The sequence below is a fragment of the Plodia interpunctella genome, chromosome 23, assembly GCF_027563975.2.
Source record: "Plodia interpunctella isolate USDA-ARS_2022_Savannah chromosome 23, ilPloInte3.2, whole genome shotgun sequence".
NCBI lineage: Eukaryota > Metazoa > Arthropoda > Insecta > Lepidoptera > Pyralidae > Plodia > Plodia interpunctella.
This window is the reverse complement of record NC_071316.1, coordinates 3,397,235-3,419,120: the sequence shown is the minus strand read 5'-3', so window position 1 is coordinate 3,419,120 and position 21,886 is coordinate 3,397,235. Positions and strand designations below refer to the sequence as shown.

General features: G+C 35.2%; 1 protein-coding gene across 2 annotated transcripts; it reads right to left on the bottom strand.

Annotated features, from left to right (window-relative positions):
- Nucleotides 1-461: 461 nt before the first annotated feature.
- On the bottom strand, nucleotides 462-21,229 carry Cnot4 (CCR4-NOT transcription complex subunit 4). 2 transcript variants are annotated; one of them, XM_053763100.2, is made up of 18 exons: nucleotides 20,986-21,229; nucleotides 14,625-14,727; nucleotides 12,816-12,890; nucleotides 11,674-11,787; nucleotides 10,962-11,111; nucleotides 10,313-10,399; nucleotides 9,207-9,396; nucleotides 8,410-8,541; nucleotides 6,633-6,674; nucleotides 6,318-6,387; nucleotides 5,762-5,898; nucleotides 4,550-5,245; nucleotides 3,707-4,089; nucleotides 3,191-3,321; nucleotides 2,699-2,845; nucleotides 2,227-2,366; nucleotides 1,377-1,495; nucleotides 462-1,067 (listed from the first exon to the last, which is right to left on the bottom strand). In XM_053763100.2, exons 2-18 carry the CDS (start codon nucleotides 14,655-14,657, stop codon nucleotides 885-887), a joined length of 2,829 nt encoding a protein of 942 aa, XP_053619075.1. In that variant the 5' UTR covers nucleotides 14,658-14,727; nucleotides 20,986-21,229; the 3' UTR covers nucleotides 462-884. The 2 variants fall into 2 exon arrangements, with proteins under 2 accessions (XP_053619075.1, XP_053619074.1); XM_053763099.2 differs by having other exon boundaries at nucleotides 705-1,067; nucleotides 2,227-2,378.
- Between the last annotated feature and the right edge of the window lie 657 nt (nucleotides 21,230-21,886).

The window sequence follows — 21,886 nt, the reverse complement described above, 5'->3', positions numbered from 1 at the left end:
TACCCGGTATTGTAGTGCTATAGAGAGAGTAAGGTATACGATTCGTCATTTATTTCAAAAAGGAAAATAATGATGATGAGTTTTCTTTTACTAAAATATACTTTCAAAACTACTCTTTGCATCGTAATTTTATGTAATTTATAATTTTATAAAATAGTATTTGTAAAATGGTAATTTTAAAATGGGTACGTATATTTCAACAAACGACATCAAAATTGCGCGCTCAAATGGGCATTAGTAGGCAGTTTTACTTTTTACACGAATAGAATTTCTATATATTTGACAAGACGTGACATCATTAATTATGAGTACTCATGTCAACTTTATTGTTTATCTTTATTAGTTCCTCTGAATCACAATGAATGAAAATTTGTACAGATTGGAAATTATAAAAATTCGAAAATGTAATTCTTGACACTTGATTTGTGAGATGAAGGTGTGAGTGGCATTAAAAGAGTGAGTAATAATTGCTTCATTTAATGATCTTTCCGTGGTTATGGCTCAATAAGATACACATGAACAGCGAGTAATTGGCATCTCATTTTAATATACAAAATATAATCTGTCATAACAGGGATATGATTGCAGTAAATATATAATATATAACGAATATACATATAATGCGCGCGAAACGAAATAAAGAAAAGAGAAGACAGGAAGAAATATGATAAATGGGGGGCGGCGAGCCGAAACCGAAAAAAGAAAATCAAACATTTTTTTTTTAAATAAAACAAATATGTTAATTTATTTTACAAATTCCTTTGTTATCATATTTCTCTCGTTAAAATATGCTCTTCTTAATACAAAGATTTATCGATCACATCACCAACGGAAAAAACGTATTACTGAATAGAAAATATAGTATCCGGGTCTTCGATTGCACGTTACTTGGCGTCGATGCATTCGGCGGGGTGTTGCGGGGGCTTCGCGGGGGCGAAGCCCGGGGGCAGCGGCACGCTGTTGTACGAGCCCCACTGCAGCGGCTTCTGCGGCGCCGCGTGCCATTGCTGAGGAAGCAGCGGCAGCTTGTGCGCCACGCTCAGCTGGTTGAACTTCGCGAACAGCTCCTGGGAACAGCCGACGTTGGATTGCGTTCTCATTTGTTTTTTATACCACGCATGCGCGTGAGTACACGTCAAGTAGGCAGGTGTCTCGAAGTTTGTGGTTTGTTATGTGAAAAATTGTAATAGATGAAAAAAATTTATTTCGGTGACTACACTGGCCCTTACATTTTTATAATAAAGAAAAAATACTGTGATAATGACGTGATACTTTCAACATTTTCTGACCTTGTTATAATTCTACATGTGCATTGCATATTATACATATTGCAAGTGTGTTCTATCATTTTTTACTATGTAACAATAGTTGTGTACCTGGTGTTGGTGTGAGAGCTGCGGCTGCTGCGAGTTGACGAGGTTGACGGAGGTGGACATGATGGCGGGGTCCATCTGCGTCCAGTCTGAGAACGAACTGTTTTGTGCGCCGCTGTAGCCTGCGAACAACGACATCATTATAATGTGTATGTAATTGCTAAAACTGATGTCACATTTTATTCAAGTCTAGCCTATGCAAGTTTAGCCTTTTTGCACTAGTGCAGCACATACAGGAGGATTTGTCCTCCTAAATGTTAAATATAAGTTCGTGTAAACCTGGTGTATTTATTTCTGTTATGTTTGTTTTAACTTTGTGTAAACATTTGTCTTATGTAATATTTATGACTACCATAGAGCTGTAAATATCGAAAGTAAGAAGAAAATATGATAAGTATTTATTATATACGTAATTCCTTCATAGTAGTATCATTACGACGCTGAGGGTGTCATTACGTCGCATGAAACACACACAACAACTTTCATGACACTATTAATTGTGTTTGTCTTTGCCTTCTCCATAAATAAACGTAATAGACATATTATAAAACAAAGTCCTCTGTCGCGTCTGTCTGTCTATGTGTTCGCGATAAACTCAAATACGACTGCACGGATTTCAATTCAGTTTTAGTGTGATTCCTAAGAAAGGTTTAGGTAGTTTAGCACCGTATAGGAAATATCATCTCTCAACACGATCCACTTTACGACCTAAACTGATCTGCATCGCAAATTCGTACCATCGACTTAATTTTCAATATGAATGTGTCTTATTTTATTATTTTAGATTCCCAAATTGAACTGAGTTGCATTGGAATCGTTCCGTAAAATATAAAATCTTATAAAAAGTAGTCACCTTGGTGGTGGTGTAGCCTGGGCTGCTGTTGCTGTTGTTGTTGCTGCTGCTGCTGCTGCTGCTGCTGGAGATGGAAGCCGCTGACGTGGCTGAAGCCGGGCGGCGGCAGGCGGGCGCGGCGGACGCGCTCCATATTGTCACTGCAATAAGGGCTATTTTACTCTAGCGCGTTTTCGTTTAGGGAAACAACGAGTAGGATTTTAGGATTGCATAAGACAACCTTAAAACTTGGAACAATATAGGTTAAGTTTAAAGACAAATTTTGGAGGGGATAGTGTAACTTAAAATCTTGTATATGTATCATCGCGATATGTTTCCCCGGTTTTCCCTAGAGACTATAAAATGTAGTTTTTTAAATGGTGCGTAAAACCATTCAAGGTCAGCGTTGCTTTGTGACATCCCTAATCCACAGGCTGCGGTAACCACTACCCATTAGCTGGGCTGCCTGCTAGCAGTATAAAATGAAACTAACCCGCTAGAAACCCCCCCCTGCATGAGTTCCGTCTCCATCATTTCCTGGAGCGCCTTTTGAGTTTCTTTGAACGGATCAAAATCTAAATCATCGTCCCCGTCCCCCGCTGCACGACCGCTGCTCTCCGCCACTCTTAAATTGTTCATTCTGAAACACATACAGACGACTGTTAGCCAATCAAATTTCAAGTTATTTATTTTATCTTGAATATTAAAACTTAAGTTTGAAGCATTAGTAAATATTATTTAAATTAGAATAACACAAAAAACTTGCCTATGAAAGTCAAATCCCAATTCAATCCCAATTAATATTATAAATGCGAAAGTAAGTTCGTTTGTTACCTCTTCACTACGCTCTATCAACTCGACCAATCTTCTTGAAATTTTGTATAAATATAGTTTCAAAGTATGGAGAGGAATATAGGCTACCTTTAATCCCGGAAAATAAATGTTCCCGCGGAAAATACACTCGCGACATGAGCAGTACAGTTACCTCTGTTTGTGCTCCAGCTCCAGCTCCAGCCGCTCGGCGCTGAGCATGTTGGCGAGCGCGCGCCGCTGCTGCGCCTTGTGGAAGTCTGTGAAGAACTTGTCCATGTTCTCTGCCAAGTAACGCCCTTCGCTCTGCAGGGTCACATATACCAAACGTAAAGATAAATAAAATTTATTCAGAAACGGCAATTTATGATAAAAATTGTCTAATACACGAGTAACTGTGGAACGTTTTTTAATATACATTATCTTCAGTTATCTTTTATTATGTCCTTTAACAATGATTTAAAATTATTTTCCATTTCATACTGTCTGGGGCTTATGATGTAACTTAACTGCACTGGCCACTTAGATTGACTGAATTTAGGAAATTGTATACACATCCGTGTGACATAGAAGAAAACATCTTTTGTGTGACACACTAGTGTGACAAAGAGAGTTAAACAATACATTCTTAGACAGACCTACGCATACGCATTTAAAAAAAATTATTAGAATGTCCAAACATACAACTTACAGCCTGTGGCGCATCAAATCCATTGACGAGTGCGCTCTGTTGCATCTGTTGTTGTTGCTGCTGCTGGTTCAACATCTGTGTATGCAACATGAACCCGGCCGGGATACTGTTCAAATTGTTCGCCATACTATTCATATTACTCATATTACTTGCGATACTGTTCATATTGTTCAAGTTGCTCAAGCTGCTGTTTCCTAGATTGTTCACCAACCCGTTGGGCAGATTATTGGCCATATTGGACATGTTGTTGGAGATATTGTTGGACATGTTGGACAAACTGTTTGGCAGTGTGTTGGCCATGCCTAGAGAACTTGTGCCCATTGAATTGTCTACTCTCATGCCAAACGGAGGAAGCATACTGTGATTTGGATGATAATTAGCACCTGAAATTGACACAAAATACATTTCTAAATAATCTTTGAAATGAGAACTTACAGTTTCTTCGCTGTTAGAGTGAAAACATAATCGCGCATATAACACAAGCGTCCACATTTGTCTTGGACATTTCTCTACACAATTGAGGCATACTACGCATACAATTGCGTTAGCCCTCCTTGTCTGACTGACAATGACTAATTTAGTGTCATGGTCCGTACAATCTTAAGACTAGACTTATAGCTCAACTTACATTACATATGAAAAGATTATAAAATCTTTTTACTTAGCAATAATCTCGTTCGTATTAACCCTCCCCAGAGAATATTATTTTATTCTCGAAATGATATAACGTCATCCATCCTCTATGGCTTAAACAGTTAATTTTAGAACTATTACATATTTAACCATAATGAAATATTCCATAATGGTCGTTGTTTTAAATATGACAAAATAAATAAGCCTCACCTAACATTTCACTAGCAGAGTCGAGCCCTATACTCGCCCCGGGCAGATAGTGTTTGTGCTCCAGTGCCCGCTGCCGCGCCAACATCTCACTTTGTCTCAACAGCATCTCATTTCTATTCAACTCCTCTCTCCTCAACTCCCTCTCCACGCCTTTCGGCATCGGAATTTTGTTACTAATTTGCCTATCATTACCTAAATACATATCTCTGTCTAATAAACCGTATCCGTTGAGTGGTTTCGCTTGCATGTGATTGTTTTCCACCAGACCAGCGAACATTTCCTTGTGTCTCAGCATCATCATGACGTCGTTATTGCCGTCGGTCAGCAAGCTGTGTGTATTGTCGTCCTCTAGGAGATTGTGATCGCTATTATCTAATAAGTCGTGGTTTTCAAGCAAGCTGTGTCTATCTGACTCCAGTTCATCCAATTCGTTAGACAAGTACTGGTGGGAGTCTGTCTCGAATACAGTATTATTAGTGCCATTGCTCTGTGTGTGTTTGTCTGTCCGTTCGTCGTCGTTGTCGGTGATGCTGGCGTTCTTTTTCTTGTCTTTGCTCTTCTTGGGCTGTGGGTTTGTGCTGTCCTTGCTTTTGGATTTGTCCGTGTAGTCTTTATTGCTTTTTGTGTTCGTTTGAGCTTGCTGTGTGAGTTGTGTGGGACTGGAAGATTCTGATGTGCCGTTTTCTTGTGACTTATCTGGGAATTGAGAAAACGTGGCGTCAACATTTACATTCGTGTTTAAAACTATGTATAATATAATTGACATAAATGCAAATCTTGTTACCGTCCGACGTGTGGATTTCCGTTTGGGATAGGACCATTCTATAACCTCCTGCGAATGTCGTAAGAGGCAACTATGAGATAAAAAAATTTGCCCGTATATTCCCAATGAAGGTTAACATCAGGTAGGCGGTCCAAGGTAAAGGATAGACGAATCATCAAAATTATTTTTTTTTTAAACGAGGACCACTGTTTTTGTATCTGACTCGAACACTAAGATTTCATTGTTATACCGCTGGCGATAGAGGACGTGAGACCAAATTTTGATACATTCATACGCGGCGGTGACCACTTGCCATCAGATCACATGCCTATTTTCCTGCTCAGTAGTATAAAAATACATGTAAAATAATATTGTTTTTTATAACGCAATTTAAAAAAATGCATGTTTTCTTTCTAATATGAAATGAAGTAATGAAGTAGTGCCCTCACTCTGTTCGTGGCGGCTGGGGCTGGGCAGCAGCCGGTCGGGCGGTGAGCTGCCGAGGCTGGGCCACGCCTCCTTGCTGCTCTTGTCGCTGCCCGAGCTGCTGCTCTGACTGCTGCCGTTTTGATGCTCCTTTTTAGATCTACACGTTAAAAAAAAACTAAATATTATATTCCGCAAAATATCCCGTATTCAACGCTTCCTGTTCATAATGATAGACAGGACAGGGTTAAAAGTGAAATTTTGTCTTTATGAATCATTACAGGCAATTTTCATAATTATAATTTAGTGTAAGAGCGACTCAATATAATGCCATACGACAAATAAATATAGGACCGATCTATGGGTATGAAATTGTGTCTTTAATAATAAAACCATAAGAAATATAGATTATATAACAATGGTTTATCACTATTTTCACCACAGGCAGGACTCAGAAGTAAGTTTGGTGCAAAATTAGCGAATTTAAAACAACCTACAATTGAGCAAACTAAATATTATACCAACATATATATGTAAATAACAATATTATTGATAGCATAATTTAACATGTGTACTCACTTAGACGAATTGACTACATTTATATTAGGTGATGTGACCGCTGCTGTCGGAACGTTATTCGATTGATTGCCTGAAAAAAAATGTTTTTATTAATAAATATATAGTGGATGTAGACTCATAGTGTAGACTTGTGTTATGGGATACTAATTGGATACATGACTACCATCAAACCAAATAAGGTTGTCAGTTTTTTTTTCTTATTGTTGTTATAAGTAACATTTTATACTGAGTGAATAATGTGTTTAGATATTGGTTTGCAGTAAAACTGTTTGGCTTTTCATTATAGAAGAAGTATTATTTTTTAAATATGCTTACCATCTTTTGAACTGCCTTTTTCTGCGCTCGTACTAGAATTACCTGAAATAAAAAATATTTTTATTAAAATGAAATTCATCTAGCCCTCTCTACACATGATCTGTCCGACCGGTTTCGTCCATGGCGAACATTGACCGCGTAAAATTAATATATACACTCACATAATATATATTAAACACTAGCCTGTCCCGGCTTCGCTCGGGTAAAACCACGGGTAAAACAATAATAAAACTTTCTCAGAAATCACCCTATATAGATAATGAGATTTAATTATTAATTTCCATCAAGATATAATGCATGATGCTAGTAATATGGTCCATTTTCATTTCATCCTTACATATCATTAAAAGTACCTTATCCCGATTGTCTGATATAAGAGACAAAATCACTGAAAGCAATGCAAAAACAATTATGTTTTATATTATGACCTGATAAAATTAAATTTATAGCATCGATAAACTTTATCGTCATTAAGTTGTGGTTTTTATGAAATGATATCACAGATAGCAACAAAGTCTTTATGGATGGATGTTTGTAAACAAATACCAACTTATCAGCTAATCAGTCACAACAAAATATCGATTTTTGTGTAATAAATTTCATCAAAATCAATCAATACACGGATTTTGGTTTTACGTGATTGAGTAACAAACATCTTTACATCCAAACTTTCCTATTTATAATATTAGTGGTATAGTGAGAAGGGAATAGTTCCCCCGGATTTATCCCAGAAAAGGAAGAAATAGGTATGATAAATGGGTAGTCGTAAAGATCATGACAGATACCTTTAGGCGACTAGAATAAAATCTGACACCCGTGTTATTCATGTCAGATTCTTTCATTTTTATCGAGTGTTTAACACACTATTTGACGAAATAGAATAACAAAATAATATCCTACACCAGTTAAAAAGCTCGTAACATCTATGTAAAAAAGTCAACCGAATTCTACATATAATAATTACATAAGATTATCCACAGCCGCCTTTAACCTTAGCATCGAAATAACGAGAAACGCTGCAGATATTTTTGGCCGTATTTGAGCTTACGTAATAAACTATTACACCGTAACTAAATGCATCAACTGAATGAACATAGTTTGGCAAAACGTCAAGATTCCGGCATCAGGGGCAGGTAGGTAGCACTATACATTTCTATATGTATCGCGTTGCGTTTGCCAAATAAATATATATAAATCTATCAATTAATTTATTGAGATTAACAGTAAATAATTCAACCGTAATATTGAAGCTTGTGTATTTATTTTATTGAAATAAGTAAATAGCACATAGGGTATTTTTAGTAACTAGGCGTAGGGTTCAACGTTATTGGCATTGGTCACGATTTGACACATCCGGTCAGTTGTCAAATTCAAATAACAGTGTTTTTCTATTTGACAGTTGGTTGTTTGGACTTGTCTATGGGCATGTCCCACTCTCGCGTACTCATATCTCATCTGAACTATTGGATTGTTTATCTGTGGGAGTTATCTCCATATTTCCGCTTACTACTGCAGCCGTTAAACGTCGGAGTCCAAAGTCCGCTGTGACATCTGTCCCCACATGATTTGTATTGTTTGTCTATGAACATTTCTAACTCTCTAGTATTTCCGCTTGCATCCACAGCCATCGAGCCTCGGAGCCCAAGGTCCGCTATGTGTATCTCAACCAAACTGTTATATTGTCTGTGGTTGTTTCTCGTCTCTCTAACCCCGTATGCTTACTTCCTCAGCCGTCAAGCGTATGCTTACGTCCTATAGTCCGCTGTGTGTATCTCACCTGAACTATTGTATTGTTTGTCTGTGGGCGTCTCTCGCGTGGCCTGCTGCAGCTGATTGTGCAGTTTCCGCTCGTACACCTGATGCAGGCCCGCGTGCATTTCTTCCTTAGTGAACGACGCTTTAGGATCACCTGAGGAAATAATAAACATTTATGTCAGTAAATTATTGATTTCAGTACTGTATGCCTGAATAAAGAGTACACAACATAATGATTATGTACATTTATGATTATGTACACAACATTTGAACAGTATATAATGTTTGGAAATAAATAAATGAATGAATGACAGACTTGAGAAATTTCATTTTTTTTTTAATTGACGACTTAAATAAAGCGAAATTTTTGGCGTTAATATTGTACTTAATAAAAATCCGGCTTGATGAATATAAAAACCGTTTGGATGGGTGTCTCATGCCTCAAATCCCTGTATGGCTAGAAAGACTTATGTAGGTTAACATGAGTTGAGATGAAGTCAAAGTGAAGTATTAATAGTTCCATTTATGTACGATAGAGGCGCTGTCATTTTTGCATATAAATAACTAGCGGCTGGTCGCGGCTTCGCGGCAGGCTAAATTATACAACCTAAACCTTCCTCTTGGATCAGTACATGTATAAAATCTGTTGAATAGTATTAAAGATCTAAGTATAGAGACAGACAGACAGCTGGAAGCGACTTTGTTTTATACTGTGTAGCATTCTGTAACCGTGTAGCATCGCGGGCATTTCATACTCATAAAGTAGTGATAACCCAATTGTAAAGTGTCACCGTGTAGTTGTAGACGCACAACAGTTACCTAGCTCGTGGAGATACATGCAGTCTGGCTTGGGACAGGGCTGGTTCTTCATGAAGTTGGCGCAGTACTTGGTGGTGCCCAGCGACCCCTTCAGCACGCGCCCGTCCAGCGTCACGTTGTTGACCCCCTGGATGGCCCGCAGCGCGTCCGCCGACGACACGTACGTCACGTACGCGGACGCTGACGGACCCTGCACGGACGGGTATACATAGTCGTTGATCAAACGTGTCTGGTTTCGCTATTGAATAGGATCATTTCATGTTCTTCTAGTGGATGTCATATCTCTCTCATCTGAGCGTAATTCCTCTGCCGTTGAGTCTCATATACTTAGCAGCTAATACACAACTAGTATTCCCAAGAAGGGTGACGTCAGGCAAGCGACCGGGCGTAAAATCTTCAAATTTTTTTTTTGCTCCTGGGTCTTGGTGGCTTCTCTCATCTTGGCTACCCACATAACAAGCGGCCCACATTTTCTTTAAAACTTTGAATTTAACCTAACGTATGCTATAAAATTAGATCTAAAGTTATAAGTCAGACCTCATTGTATTATATTTCAAAAAAACATATTTATACTGATGCATTAAGAGTGCATATAATTTTTATATATCTAAATCCAATCACGTCACATAAAATAAAACTATTGTCCGACCGAAACAATGGAAATGTGATTTTTCGTCGTTGTTGAAAACAAATCTTCGGCTCCGATTTTAAATTTAATAATTTCGTTTGTAAAGACATTACATTTTTATATTTATCATCGCCTTAAGGACTATTGATGAGCAAGTTTCAACAGTAGGCCTACCATTATCTTTTACAATACGATTCCAATGCAACTCAGTTCAATTTAAGAACCTAAAATGAATCGCGTTTATACAAAAAATTAAGTCGATGGTACGAATTTGCGATGCAGTTCAGTTTAGGTCGTAAAGTGGATCGCGTTAAGAGATGATGGTAAGCCCCCTGGTTTCGACTGTTTTATTGGCTGAAATCGAAACTAGATTTTAAGGTCAAAACCGAAGCTAGATATTCGATCGGACACAAAAAAAAACACTAAACAGTCAACTAATTCTAGCACAACACCTACCAAAAGCCGATACAAGTACTACCTGTGAGCCTGCATACGCGGTACTTTGGTTTATAACTACTTTGTGAATTTTCCCGTATTTTCCAAAGTACTCTTGACGTTTGAGGATCTGAAACAAACAACGATTTTTCATTTCACAACTAATAATTGTAATAGAATTGAAATCGATAAGGGCAGATGGCATTTATAGACCAACAATCTATATAGTTTTAAAAGCAGTGGCCGTTTTCAATGACCCAATGCGTTGTGATTATGAGTGTAGTGAGTGAGAGTTTTGCAGTGACCACAACGGGTTGTGAGAGTTTGCAATGTCCCAACGGTTCATTTTCACCTGCGCTTTGGAAATCAGCAGTATACTTAAGTTTTAATAACATTTTTGAAGTTATTAAGTAATTTATATTGAATAAAAATTTTTTTTTTTTTTATTTGTGGGCATTTGGCAGTGACCACAACGAATTTTCCCATCGACCACAAAGTGTTGTGGGACATTCGAGATTGCTAATCCTACAAATATTATGAATGCGAAAATTTTTGAGCATGTATGCACGTATGCAATTATGACATTTAACATTTATTTTTTTCCTTTATGTATGTATGTTTGTTTGTTTGTTTGTTACTCTTTCAGGCAAAATTTACTGGACGGATTGTTATGTAATTAGAGCCGGCCTCACCTCGGGGTCGGCGAGGCGCACGGGCAGGCCGACCACGAACACGAGGTTGTTCTGCACCACGCGCACGTTCGCGAGCGCGCGCCGCGACTCCAGCGTCTTGTTCCGCCGCTTCTGTTCGCGCGCCTTCTTCTCCGTCTTTATCGCCGCCACCTGGTGGGAACGATACGATACTCACTTTACACACTCGACGACCCTAAAGCCACGAACACACACGATTTTCGTCCTTATTGATTTTATGTTTATTTACTTTAAAGGCCTTAAGTTTATACAGTAAAGACAGCAAAGTACTTGTCAAAGTAAATCAAAGAAAACATGAAATCGATAAGGTCGAAAATCGTATACACTTATAGGTACCAACAAGTCGTTTCTGGTCTAAAACGCACGAATTTGTCTAATCTTAATTACTACACTTAGATCTAGCCTTCAGAGTATAGCCGTAACATATATATTATAAATATAGTATTATTAACATAAGTTTCGAACTGGCTTTGAAACGTGGCATTTGTCCATATATACATTTATATTATTTAATACTAGCGGCCCATCCCGGCTTCGCTCGGGTAAAACCATAATACATAATACAAGTAAACATTCCATAGGAATTACACTAATCTTGGTGAAAATCATACAAAAATCCGTCTGATAAGTACTTTTTGAGTCTATCGCGTTCATACAGAGGACTTATTTTTATAATATGTAAAGATTGGAATACCTGCTCCTGACTGAGCGGAGTGAAGTCTGCTGGGTTCTCCGGGTAGGCCTTCCGACACGCCGGACACAGCCCGTTCTCGCCCTCCCGAATACGATTCCAACAAAAACGGCATATCTAAACAAAACAACATAATTAATTGTGACTTGCGATCAAACAAATAATAATTTATTTGTCAAACATCAACAATAAAAGGTATCTCATGGAGGAAAGTCGCTCATAAAGATTCATTTGGTCATTGTTGTTATAGACGCGCACAGTGCGTCGTAAGCGATTGCCCTCCATAACATTTATTACTCGTCACAACTTACTGGCTAAACACAAACTGCGATGATGAAGTAAAAATGTTGAGGTAGGTACAAAAGTGTCGATAAATACAAATTTTTAAAGCCAGTGCACACCAACGAGCGTAAACGTGCGCTATCTTTATATGGACTTGTTACGCGTGCATGTAAAAACGCGCAACACACCCGTTAAAATTCGATACAAAAAAAACACGTTTCGGTGTCCATCGTCTTAAGGATTTGTAAACATACAATAATTTGGTAGAAAATACTGTTTTTCTAACATTATAACGATGGATTGTGTAATTTATCGTCATCGATAAGTTGACTTTGTGTTTCTTAGTGTTGTCAAAAAATGTGATAATTGTAAACTGATTTGTAAACAATTTTTTGACAGACTATGCATATGTTTACACTTGACGTGACAATGACGTATTAAATAGTATACTATGCACATATGTTGCGTAAGCGAGTTCATTATACGTGTACAAGATAAATTATAATGACACAACAATGTAGGCCATCGACATGTGCATCTTTGTCATAATTCAGATAAATTGATTCCCTATAAGAATTTGAAATTTTTGTAAATCTGTACCGCTTTCTGTCATCGAAAATGGTCCAGCATCGCGATGGCTGACCGACCATGATGGCTAATCAAAAAGATTAAGTTAGCAATATTCGAATTATAATAAAAATAAAACAAAATAAAAGTAGTTTCATAAAAAAAAAACATTTTTACGCACAAAGCAGGAAAATAAACAAGTTTACATAAAACATGCTTATTCACTTGCACGGAACCTTTTAAAAGCGCAGATTAAACTTGCCCTTGGTGAATTTTATGATAAAAATGAAACTCACTTGATAACCACATGTGCACGGGTAGAAGTGAAGGTCGTCCACTTCCAAAGGTTCCATACACAGGGGACATTCCACCTGAAAACACAAATAAACATATATGTAAACACTCGCCCATCCACGTAAACATGTCCCATCAACAAACCAATTTAGTTAAGTTACTTCTACCGTGAACGACACAGTTATTTAGTTGATGCCCGATATACTTTATGATCAATTTTATTTATTTAGTTTTATTTGGACAAAAATCAGCCATATATCAATTAGTGACATAGGAAACTGTGTTTACAACTATGTTTTTTTAAGCAAAAGTATTTAGCTTTTTTTTATTCACACAGCTTGTCTTAACACGGTGTGTATTTTAATTTTTATTTATTTTTATTTATTTTTTGTTTGTTAACAGATTTAAATGGACATTAATAAACATAACAAAGTAGATGAAGGTTGTTTCTGTCTATTGTCAGCGGAAACTGAATTAATAATAATGTATGTGTAATAATATATCATATAGAGTCTATAACTTAAAAGTAAAGCCGAGGATAGAGAATACTCCACCGACAAGAGCATAGCTCCTTAATAAGACGAATAATGTGTAACAAGCGTTTCACAATTGCTTGTGGTCCCGCCCTAGTCTAGGACCACTCGAAATCCTTACGTGGATATCATACGAGGCGACTACGGGCCTTATCAGATGATAGGCAACAATCGCATCCCCAAACAGGGTTGACGTCAGGCAGGCAGCCGGTTGTAAAAGCATAGCCAAATCTTCAATATTCTATGGTTGATTTTTTGCGCAAACCTAGTGCTTCGGTGCGCCACAGCTCCGAATATAACCGGGAACACGCGAGGATGATAAGAGTGTAACAAGCAGCAAAGAAACAACTTAATTAGTTTATCGCATCAAGCTGAACACATTTATTATGAAAGGAACTCAAGTGCTCTACTCCTACATAAGACACCTTATTTGTAATTCAATCAATCAAGACACGAAACGTACGAATTAAATAGAAAGAGAACACCAATTTCATGTTTCGTGTGATATCAAAACATGCATTTACTGTTATGCCATCGAATCGAAATTAATCAACACATGTGATGTTTTAAATTCGACCAAATATTGCGCGGAGCATGTTTTGTTAATTGTAGTGTATAAACAGGATTTACTCGGTCTAATAGTTGGTAAGCTTATTTACTACAACTGTTGTCCGCAGCTTCCCCCGCGGTAGGTTATGTTTGACTTCTATTCCAAATTTCAACAAAATCAAAGCCAGACAGACTTTCGCATTTATAATATGGAATGAATACTACCTAATGTATTTCAATACAAAAACTTATCTATAGTGTTTTCCCATAACTAAGCCCTAGCTATAACGTTAAATTTATTTTGAGAAAACCAAGCAAACTACTTAAATATTTTTTTACGCAAGTGCCCTACTTTTGCCTATCCTAATGAATGTGTAAAAAATATATATTGAAGTATTTTTAAAGTAAATTCATTGCAAAATAGCCGGTATTGCAACCGCAATAAAAGTCTACGCTGGGTAACTTCTGCGTTTGACTGTACATAATTACTTTATTACAAGCAATATCCTTGTATCAGTATCAGAGAAAATTATTGAGACACTAGCTTTTGCCCACGTAATCGCACACGATTAAACATATGTTTATATTCCTTCTTCATTTCCCAAGAAACTACATACAATCAGCCTTTTAAGCCCAGTACCATAACATGAAAGTTATATACTAATGGATTTTTAATGCAAAGAAAATTTGCTGGTGTAAAATTAAATATAATTTAAAATTAAGATTAACCTGCTCTTCTCCACTCTGATTCAGTACTGACATCCTAGTCCCAGACGCCAAAGGTTCCGTAGTTTCCAGTATAACGCGAACTAACGTCAGCTTACACTGTAATCTGAAATAGAAAAAAAAACAATATTTTTTATTAAGGTGTAACAGTTGGGAAAAGCATCCCCTATACTTCGTTTGTTTTGTTACTTAAAAACGGTAAACAATCTGATATATCTATTTTTATTTCAATATACACTTTCAACATTAATACGGCTTCGTATGTCTACATAAATGCCCTTATATGCTCACGTGTATACGTGGGCATAAAAGGGCATTTATGTAGACAGCGCCCACGTCAAATCAGGGTGACCTGAGGGGGCGGAGGTTTTTGATTAGGGAAATTCATATAGATGTTGAAACTCAAAGAAAACCTACAAGTTTTTTATAAATTGCAAAATTTACGGATAGACTGATTAGAAAATAATTAATTAAATAATTTCCTTGATATATTTCATTTTTAAAGACAGCACTATAATGTAATTATTACTATTAAGTCAACCTATTGGTCGACTGGTAGAAAAAGCCTATAAAAACGTTTAAAGTCCGCCTTTTCCATGTCTTGTAATAAAGTTTAATAAATAAATAAAATTCATATCAAAACAACCCGATACGGAATTATAACATTATAATATTTTGCATCAAGAGAAAGTGATTACCATCATTGGCCTACCAACAACATTATACAATCGATACAAAACTGATTGTCTTCAAGGCATCCTCGAGAATAGTCATCATTACTAATGGACATAGACCTAACTCACTTTGAAATTCAAATTATTTCAGCAACAGTGCAATTGTTTCTGAAATATACAGTCATCTTAAAATATTATATATGAGTTCGCATATTTATGAATACATACATTTATTCAGACATACCTTGACGAATTTTTAAATATATTTCCACTCTCTCTCTCTCTCTCATAGAGATAACTTGGGTCAGTTTACATAACAATTACTATTTTACTACATAACAGTAACTATTTTTACTCAATGATACATACAACATGGAAGCGGTGCTGGTGTAATGGTTAAGACAAAAAGGACCTGTTAAGACTGTGAACCAAAACGTCCCTGGTTCTAATCCTACTCGTGCCACATGAGTTTGTATACCAATCTGACTCATTTAGTAGTGTTCATCGACCACCGCTTGCTTCCCGTGAAAGAAAACATCGTGAGGATACTGGTTTATTATTAACTTGTATGTGAAACGGATAGGCAACGGCAAACAACTCCATTAATAGCGCCGAGAAAGTTGTTGTGTGTTTCATTCCACGTAATAACCACGACCTTCAGCCATGAGGAAATACGACTATGAAGAAAGTGACAAATACACATAATATAGTTTTATACATACCTATATTTAACGGAAGTAATAGTTCATTAATCACACAAGGAAATAGTTACTGCCACTGGGCCCTATCTACCTAACCTAATAAATCAAAATTAATTGTTTTCATAATGACTGCAGCACCATAAGATATTACATAAAATGTTTTAAAAATAACTGCACACTTATACTTTTATGACTAGACTTGTTGAAATAATTATGTTCATTTTCTCATATAAAACAAGTAAGTCGAACGAGTAGTACTATATGTATATGTGACGATTATAACAAAACACATATAGCTAGTACAATACAAAAAAGACAATACACAACAGGCATACACATGCAAGCTACTTGCATGCCTGTGACACGGACGTATACATTTGCAAGCCAAAATTTGCAAGCGATTCACGACCTTATCGGCTGCGTCGTGCCACGTACCTGCATGCCTCAAAGGTAAATAATTGAAAAATGAAAGCCGAAGCATGCTAAATTGATAAGGCGATTAACGTAGGTAATTACAATCAACAACAAACAACCATTTTAATAATATTGACAGTCACATTTCATATGGTATCATAGACTGCACAGCACATGCAAGTTTATAGGTTGTCTAATAATATTGCTGTATCGTAACGTTAATGACGATGAATGAGATATCAAAAATGTTGGATAAAGAATTTGATATGTGGAATAGTCGTGAATTGAAATGCCACACGTCAGTGGTACGCGTACAAAATATCTGCTTCTGCTGCAATTTTACCCTTATTACCGCTACATAGAGATCCATCCTCTTATCATAGTAGTGGTAATTTGTGATAAACAAAGTTTAAACTTATCAATGTTAACTTATAATTCTTAAACTTTCGCGCTGTGTACACAAATCTATATATAACAATAATATAGACAGTGTGGCTACGACCAAAGCTTAATATATATATATATATATATATATATATATATATATATATATATATATATATATAAAATAAATATTTATATATTTATATATATATATATATATATATATATATATATATATATATATATATATATATATATATATATATATATATACCTTGACCCTTTTTATTAATAAAGATGACGTTTTGTGCGACGGTGCATTCGCTTTGGTCGTAGCCACACTGTCTATATTATTCTTATTAACTATCTATCTACTTTAGATTCCCTGTTATTCTTTTCTGTTTTCTGAAATTGTATGAATCTTAGCGAATGATGTGCATTATGTAAGATGGTATTAGAAAGGAAAGGCCTGAGACGTGAGACCAAGTTTTGAGCAAGTGCCCGTCTTGCTACTGGGTGAAGGTCGACTTATCGTTTCTCTAGGACCGTGGAGCCATTGAACTGTATGTAAAAAAAATCGTGATTCCACTCGAGTCAAAGGTCAATCGAGTAATTTTAAAATTACAGTCAATGAAAAGCTAGACAGCTGATCATAATGATTTGTAGAAAAGAAAAAATTAAAATTGTGAATCTTGTGATCTTGGCTGTTTATCTATTTTTGTAACACATTTTATTTTATATTTTGAACAAATATAACTATAGACAAAAATGTAATATTTTTAATTTAGTGGATATTACACAAGCACAAAGAAAAAAACACAACATGTAACAATTTGTTTACAAGCTTAGACATTAAAATATTCGTGCCACTAATACAAAAAGTAAACATATGCGATTTTCGCTTATCAATCACGAAATCGTCACCGCCATTGCCCAAGATATTACAGATAACATGCAAAGTTTCTGAATTAAGAAATGATATGGACGATAGCGATTCGTGCGCTCAAATTATCACAACAAATAGTAAATTCAGATTTAATTGTGAGTCCACATGTAATAATATCTATAAATATCACATAAACCGTGCATTGTGCCGGCACACTAGCCACATTTTTATCAATTTTCTTTTATATCTTAGCAAAATAACTGTAACAGATCCCTACATGGGATAAGTCCGCCGTTGTACAATGTATCTTGTATTAATTTTGATTAATGTACTTATTTTCGTGCAATAAAGTTATTACAAACAAACAAATAAAAAAAATAGTTTAACAGATTTTTGAAAAAAAAAAAATTTTCTTTAGTGATACGGGTTGATATCACAGATTCTGTTGCGATCAAGGGATCAATTATGTATTTATATACAGAATTATTTTGAACCCTGTAGTTTAAGTATACATAGTATCCTTCTGCAAAGTGGTGGCTATTTTCCAAATCTGGGAAAGTTATATTAAATTTTGTGCAGATAAACAAGTCATATGATAATGAATATAAACAATCAATATAAATAATAAATGAATGTGTGATTTGTTCTAATATATTTATATTTATTTATTTAATCAATGCATTTATTTTATCACAATATACAATATAAGTTTTTGAGACGGAGATAAATTAGGGGCATATATTTTTAATTACATGAATAATCACATTATAATGATGTGATGTGTATAGTTTTTTTGTTTACTCTTACTTAGCCAGGCCGCTTTATACAATCACTAACTATGCCTCAGAACTACGTTTCCATAGAATTTTGACATAAGAAGTACTCTATTTACTATTTAAAAGTATCCATGTGCCATAATTATATAAAAATCTGTCCAGTAGAATAAGCATGATTGAGTAAAGGATGTTAGGATACCCGAAGATTATAATATCCATATTTGAGTTTCTCCATTGACAAATTGAGCTGTTTGCTCAAACAAAATATATTACAATTATTTGGAAAATATTCGTTACTTATTTGCAAATAGTTTACTATCATTAAATGGATGAGTCTCTGAAACATAATAAAATATAAAATCATTATGGTCATGATAAGGAAAATATTATGATTAACTCAAGTCTTACGGAGTTACATAGTTGTATATATTATAGAATATGGTGAATATTCTGTATATTGTATAATTGTGTAAAGGGAAAATTAATTCCCAAATGCAGCAGCGATAAATGTACATATGTTTCCTTATAAACTTAGAGGAAACTTATATAAATTTTAATAGAAAGTCCTTATTGCCATCTCTTTCTTGAGTTCATAACATAGAAAGAGTTTATGAACATTGTATTGCATTCAACTTGCAATGTAACTATGTCCCTAAGGAATCTTACAAGGAATCTTACAAGTTAAGTTTAAAGCAGATATCTTCAACCGATTGAGCTGAAATTTGTACACATGTTTAGTTTGGATGACAATGCATTATTATGATAAGCATGACCTGATGGTACATCCAGATTTAGGCACTCCTCAATAGTATACTGCAAGGACAAGATTTTTTTGTCACACATTGAATGCAAAAAGTTCTCTCTGCCAACAATAAAAGCTTGTGTCAAAAATTTAATTTTTGTAAAAGAATTATTAAATACAAATAGAAGTGTTTGATCAGCTGTTTGGTATGTTTGACAATAGGTCAGATGTTAAAGATTTTTTTAATTATGTTGATTTTAATACCTTGCTTGATAATTAAGACACAAAGCATAAACAATTGTTATCTGTTGCAGGCTAGGGCTAAGGGCTACGCGAAATATTTAGACCTTTTATTACATAGGAATAAAGATTATTATTATAGCATACCTACATAAGGTATGCTTTTAAGAGACAGGCCTATGGAGATCCAGCCTTATGAGGCATTCTGAGTCCTACTAACAACCTATTCAAAATTTTGACATTAGTGACTATGTTAAATTTTTAACAACTATCTTCATCTAGGTATTATGTAGGTATTATCACCTGGTCTTGTCAGGGCAAACCCGAGATGTGCTGGCTTGATGACATCAAGGATGTTATGTCAGCTCATGATCTGACAACTAAGAATACCAAAGACTATGTAAAGTTGAAGGAAAAATTATGTGGAAAAGCGTGTGTGAAGGTCTAATTTCTGATTGCTTTGATTTTGGCAAAAAGTAGCAAAGCGACCCTGGTCCCCAATGATTTATGGCTGAAGGATGCACCCGTAAAATGCTTTAATTAGTGAAATATTCACAGTATTTAATAAGACATTAAAATTGTGTTTACATAACCTAGGAATGTATTATTTACATAATATAATATGTGGACAGTAACTTGTGTTAATAAGGGTTTTATTATAAACTACATTGCAAAGCAATGAAATAAAGGTCAAGTAAGTTGTTACTCGAGCTAACTGTACATTGTGTATTTACATTCATCTCAGCTGATTGCTGATAACACAGAAAACAAAAACCATAGAGAATGGAATTGGAGAAGTGAATATATGGCAATTGGAAGGATAAGGTCACAATTTATAGTAAATACATTATCAAAATGGAGATGGTCAAAATATATTGAAGACATGTTTGATAACATTACTAGACAATTGTCAGATTGAACTATAGTGAAAAACCTGTAGTGGTTTATTGGACTGAAGGCAGACAATGAGTAGGAACTGACTATGATTCACATTATTCAGTTAATAAAGCCTTTGTCATAAAAACAAGATATTATAAATTTTATGAAATTGCCAAATGGACAAAAACATAGTTGGAACTTGACCTTCTATGTGTTCTAGAGTGAATGTGGCTATAAGGGCTTCTAGATCATGCAAAGTGGGACCCTAACAGCAGTATTGGACTTGTTAGATGATCGCAACAATGACATGACTCAACCCAGCTTTGACAAGTTCACAATTTGACATTTTCTACATGGAAAAAACAGTTCTTTATTTTATTCTTATAGAAGAATACGAGTTATAGGGAATTGCTTATATCCAAAATAAAGAAAACATTTGGAATACAATTTACGTAGCAATTATGTACCCACTCTTGTAACTAGATGTACGTCCGTCAGCTGCCATTCAAAAGAATATGTGGCAAAAGTCAAACTTTCATTTCGTACAAGGATGCACTAAAAATACACTATAAACACTCAAGACACAGCCTCTTACGTATACAAACTTGTATTCTTTATTTTCAGTAACTGATTCCATTTTAGGAGAAAAAATTAAAATCGATGTTTACCTTACGTCTCCTCTCAAAAGCAATCTTTTCTATTGCAGAATCGAGACTGCTAACCCTTCCGCAAGTCGAAGATGAATCCTTTTTCAATGGACCTACAATGCGGCTCACAATTCAATTTAAAATAAAATGCAAAGCTGAAATAAATACAAGTGTCCCGAAGATATTTTCTGCGAGTTACTATACATTTGTTTTATGAAATGGCCTAATCTTTTACAAGATTCCGTTCTGTGTTTCCATAGACAACTTTATATACTTTTTAATTTCGATAAATGAGATACGAGTTTGAGTAATTTTCCACTTTCTTCAAGGATGCTACTTTCTCTTCTTCTCAATTTTAAAATTTGTAATTAATATTTGAATTGAATAAAAAAATGCATTAATCCGTTATCCGTTTCTTTGTAATCGCAGAATAAAAATATTAATTGAATTGATAATTCTATTGTTGATATTTTTCTTTTTTCATCTCGACAGCTTTTTGTTAACATCAATTGAAATAAAAAATACAATTGTTCGGTAACATTTAAAGAGAATATAAAAAATATATGGTAAGATGTGCAAAAACACAAAGTTGCCAAGAAAAAAATATTAAAAAAAGAAATATATGTCTCGTTGTCTATGGTCATTTTATTAAAAATTCAAAATATTGATACTAGATGGCGATGATTTAATCAAAAATTCTGATATTGGACGCTAGATGTCTCTGTACATTTTCACGGGCAAAAAATGGGAATACCCGTCTGTGAACAAGCAAATAGAATAAATAAATAATTTATTTATTTATATTTAATAGAGAGACTTTGATCGGCCTCTGAAGAAGATATAGTACAGGAAGTATAATGTAGGCTCCACACTGTCGCCAAACTCGGATAGATGCCAACGCGAATCGTATGAACATTGCGTA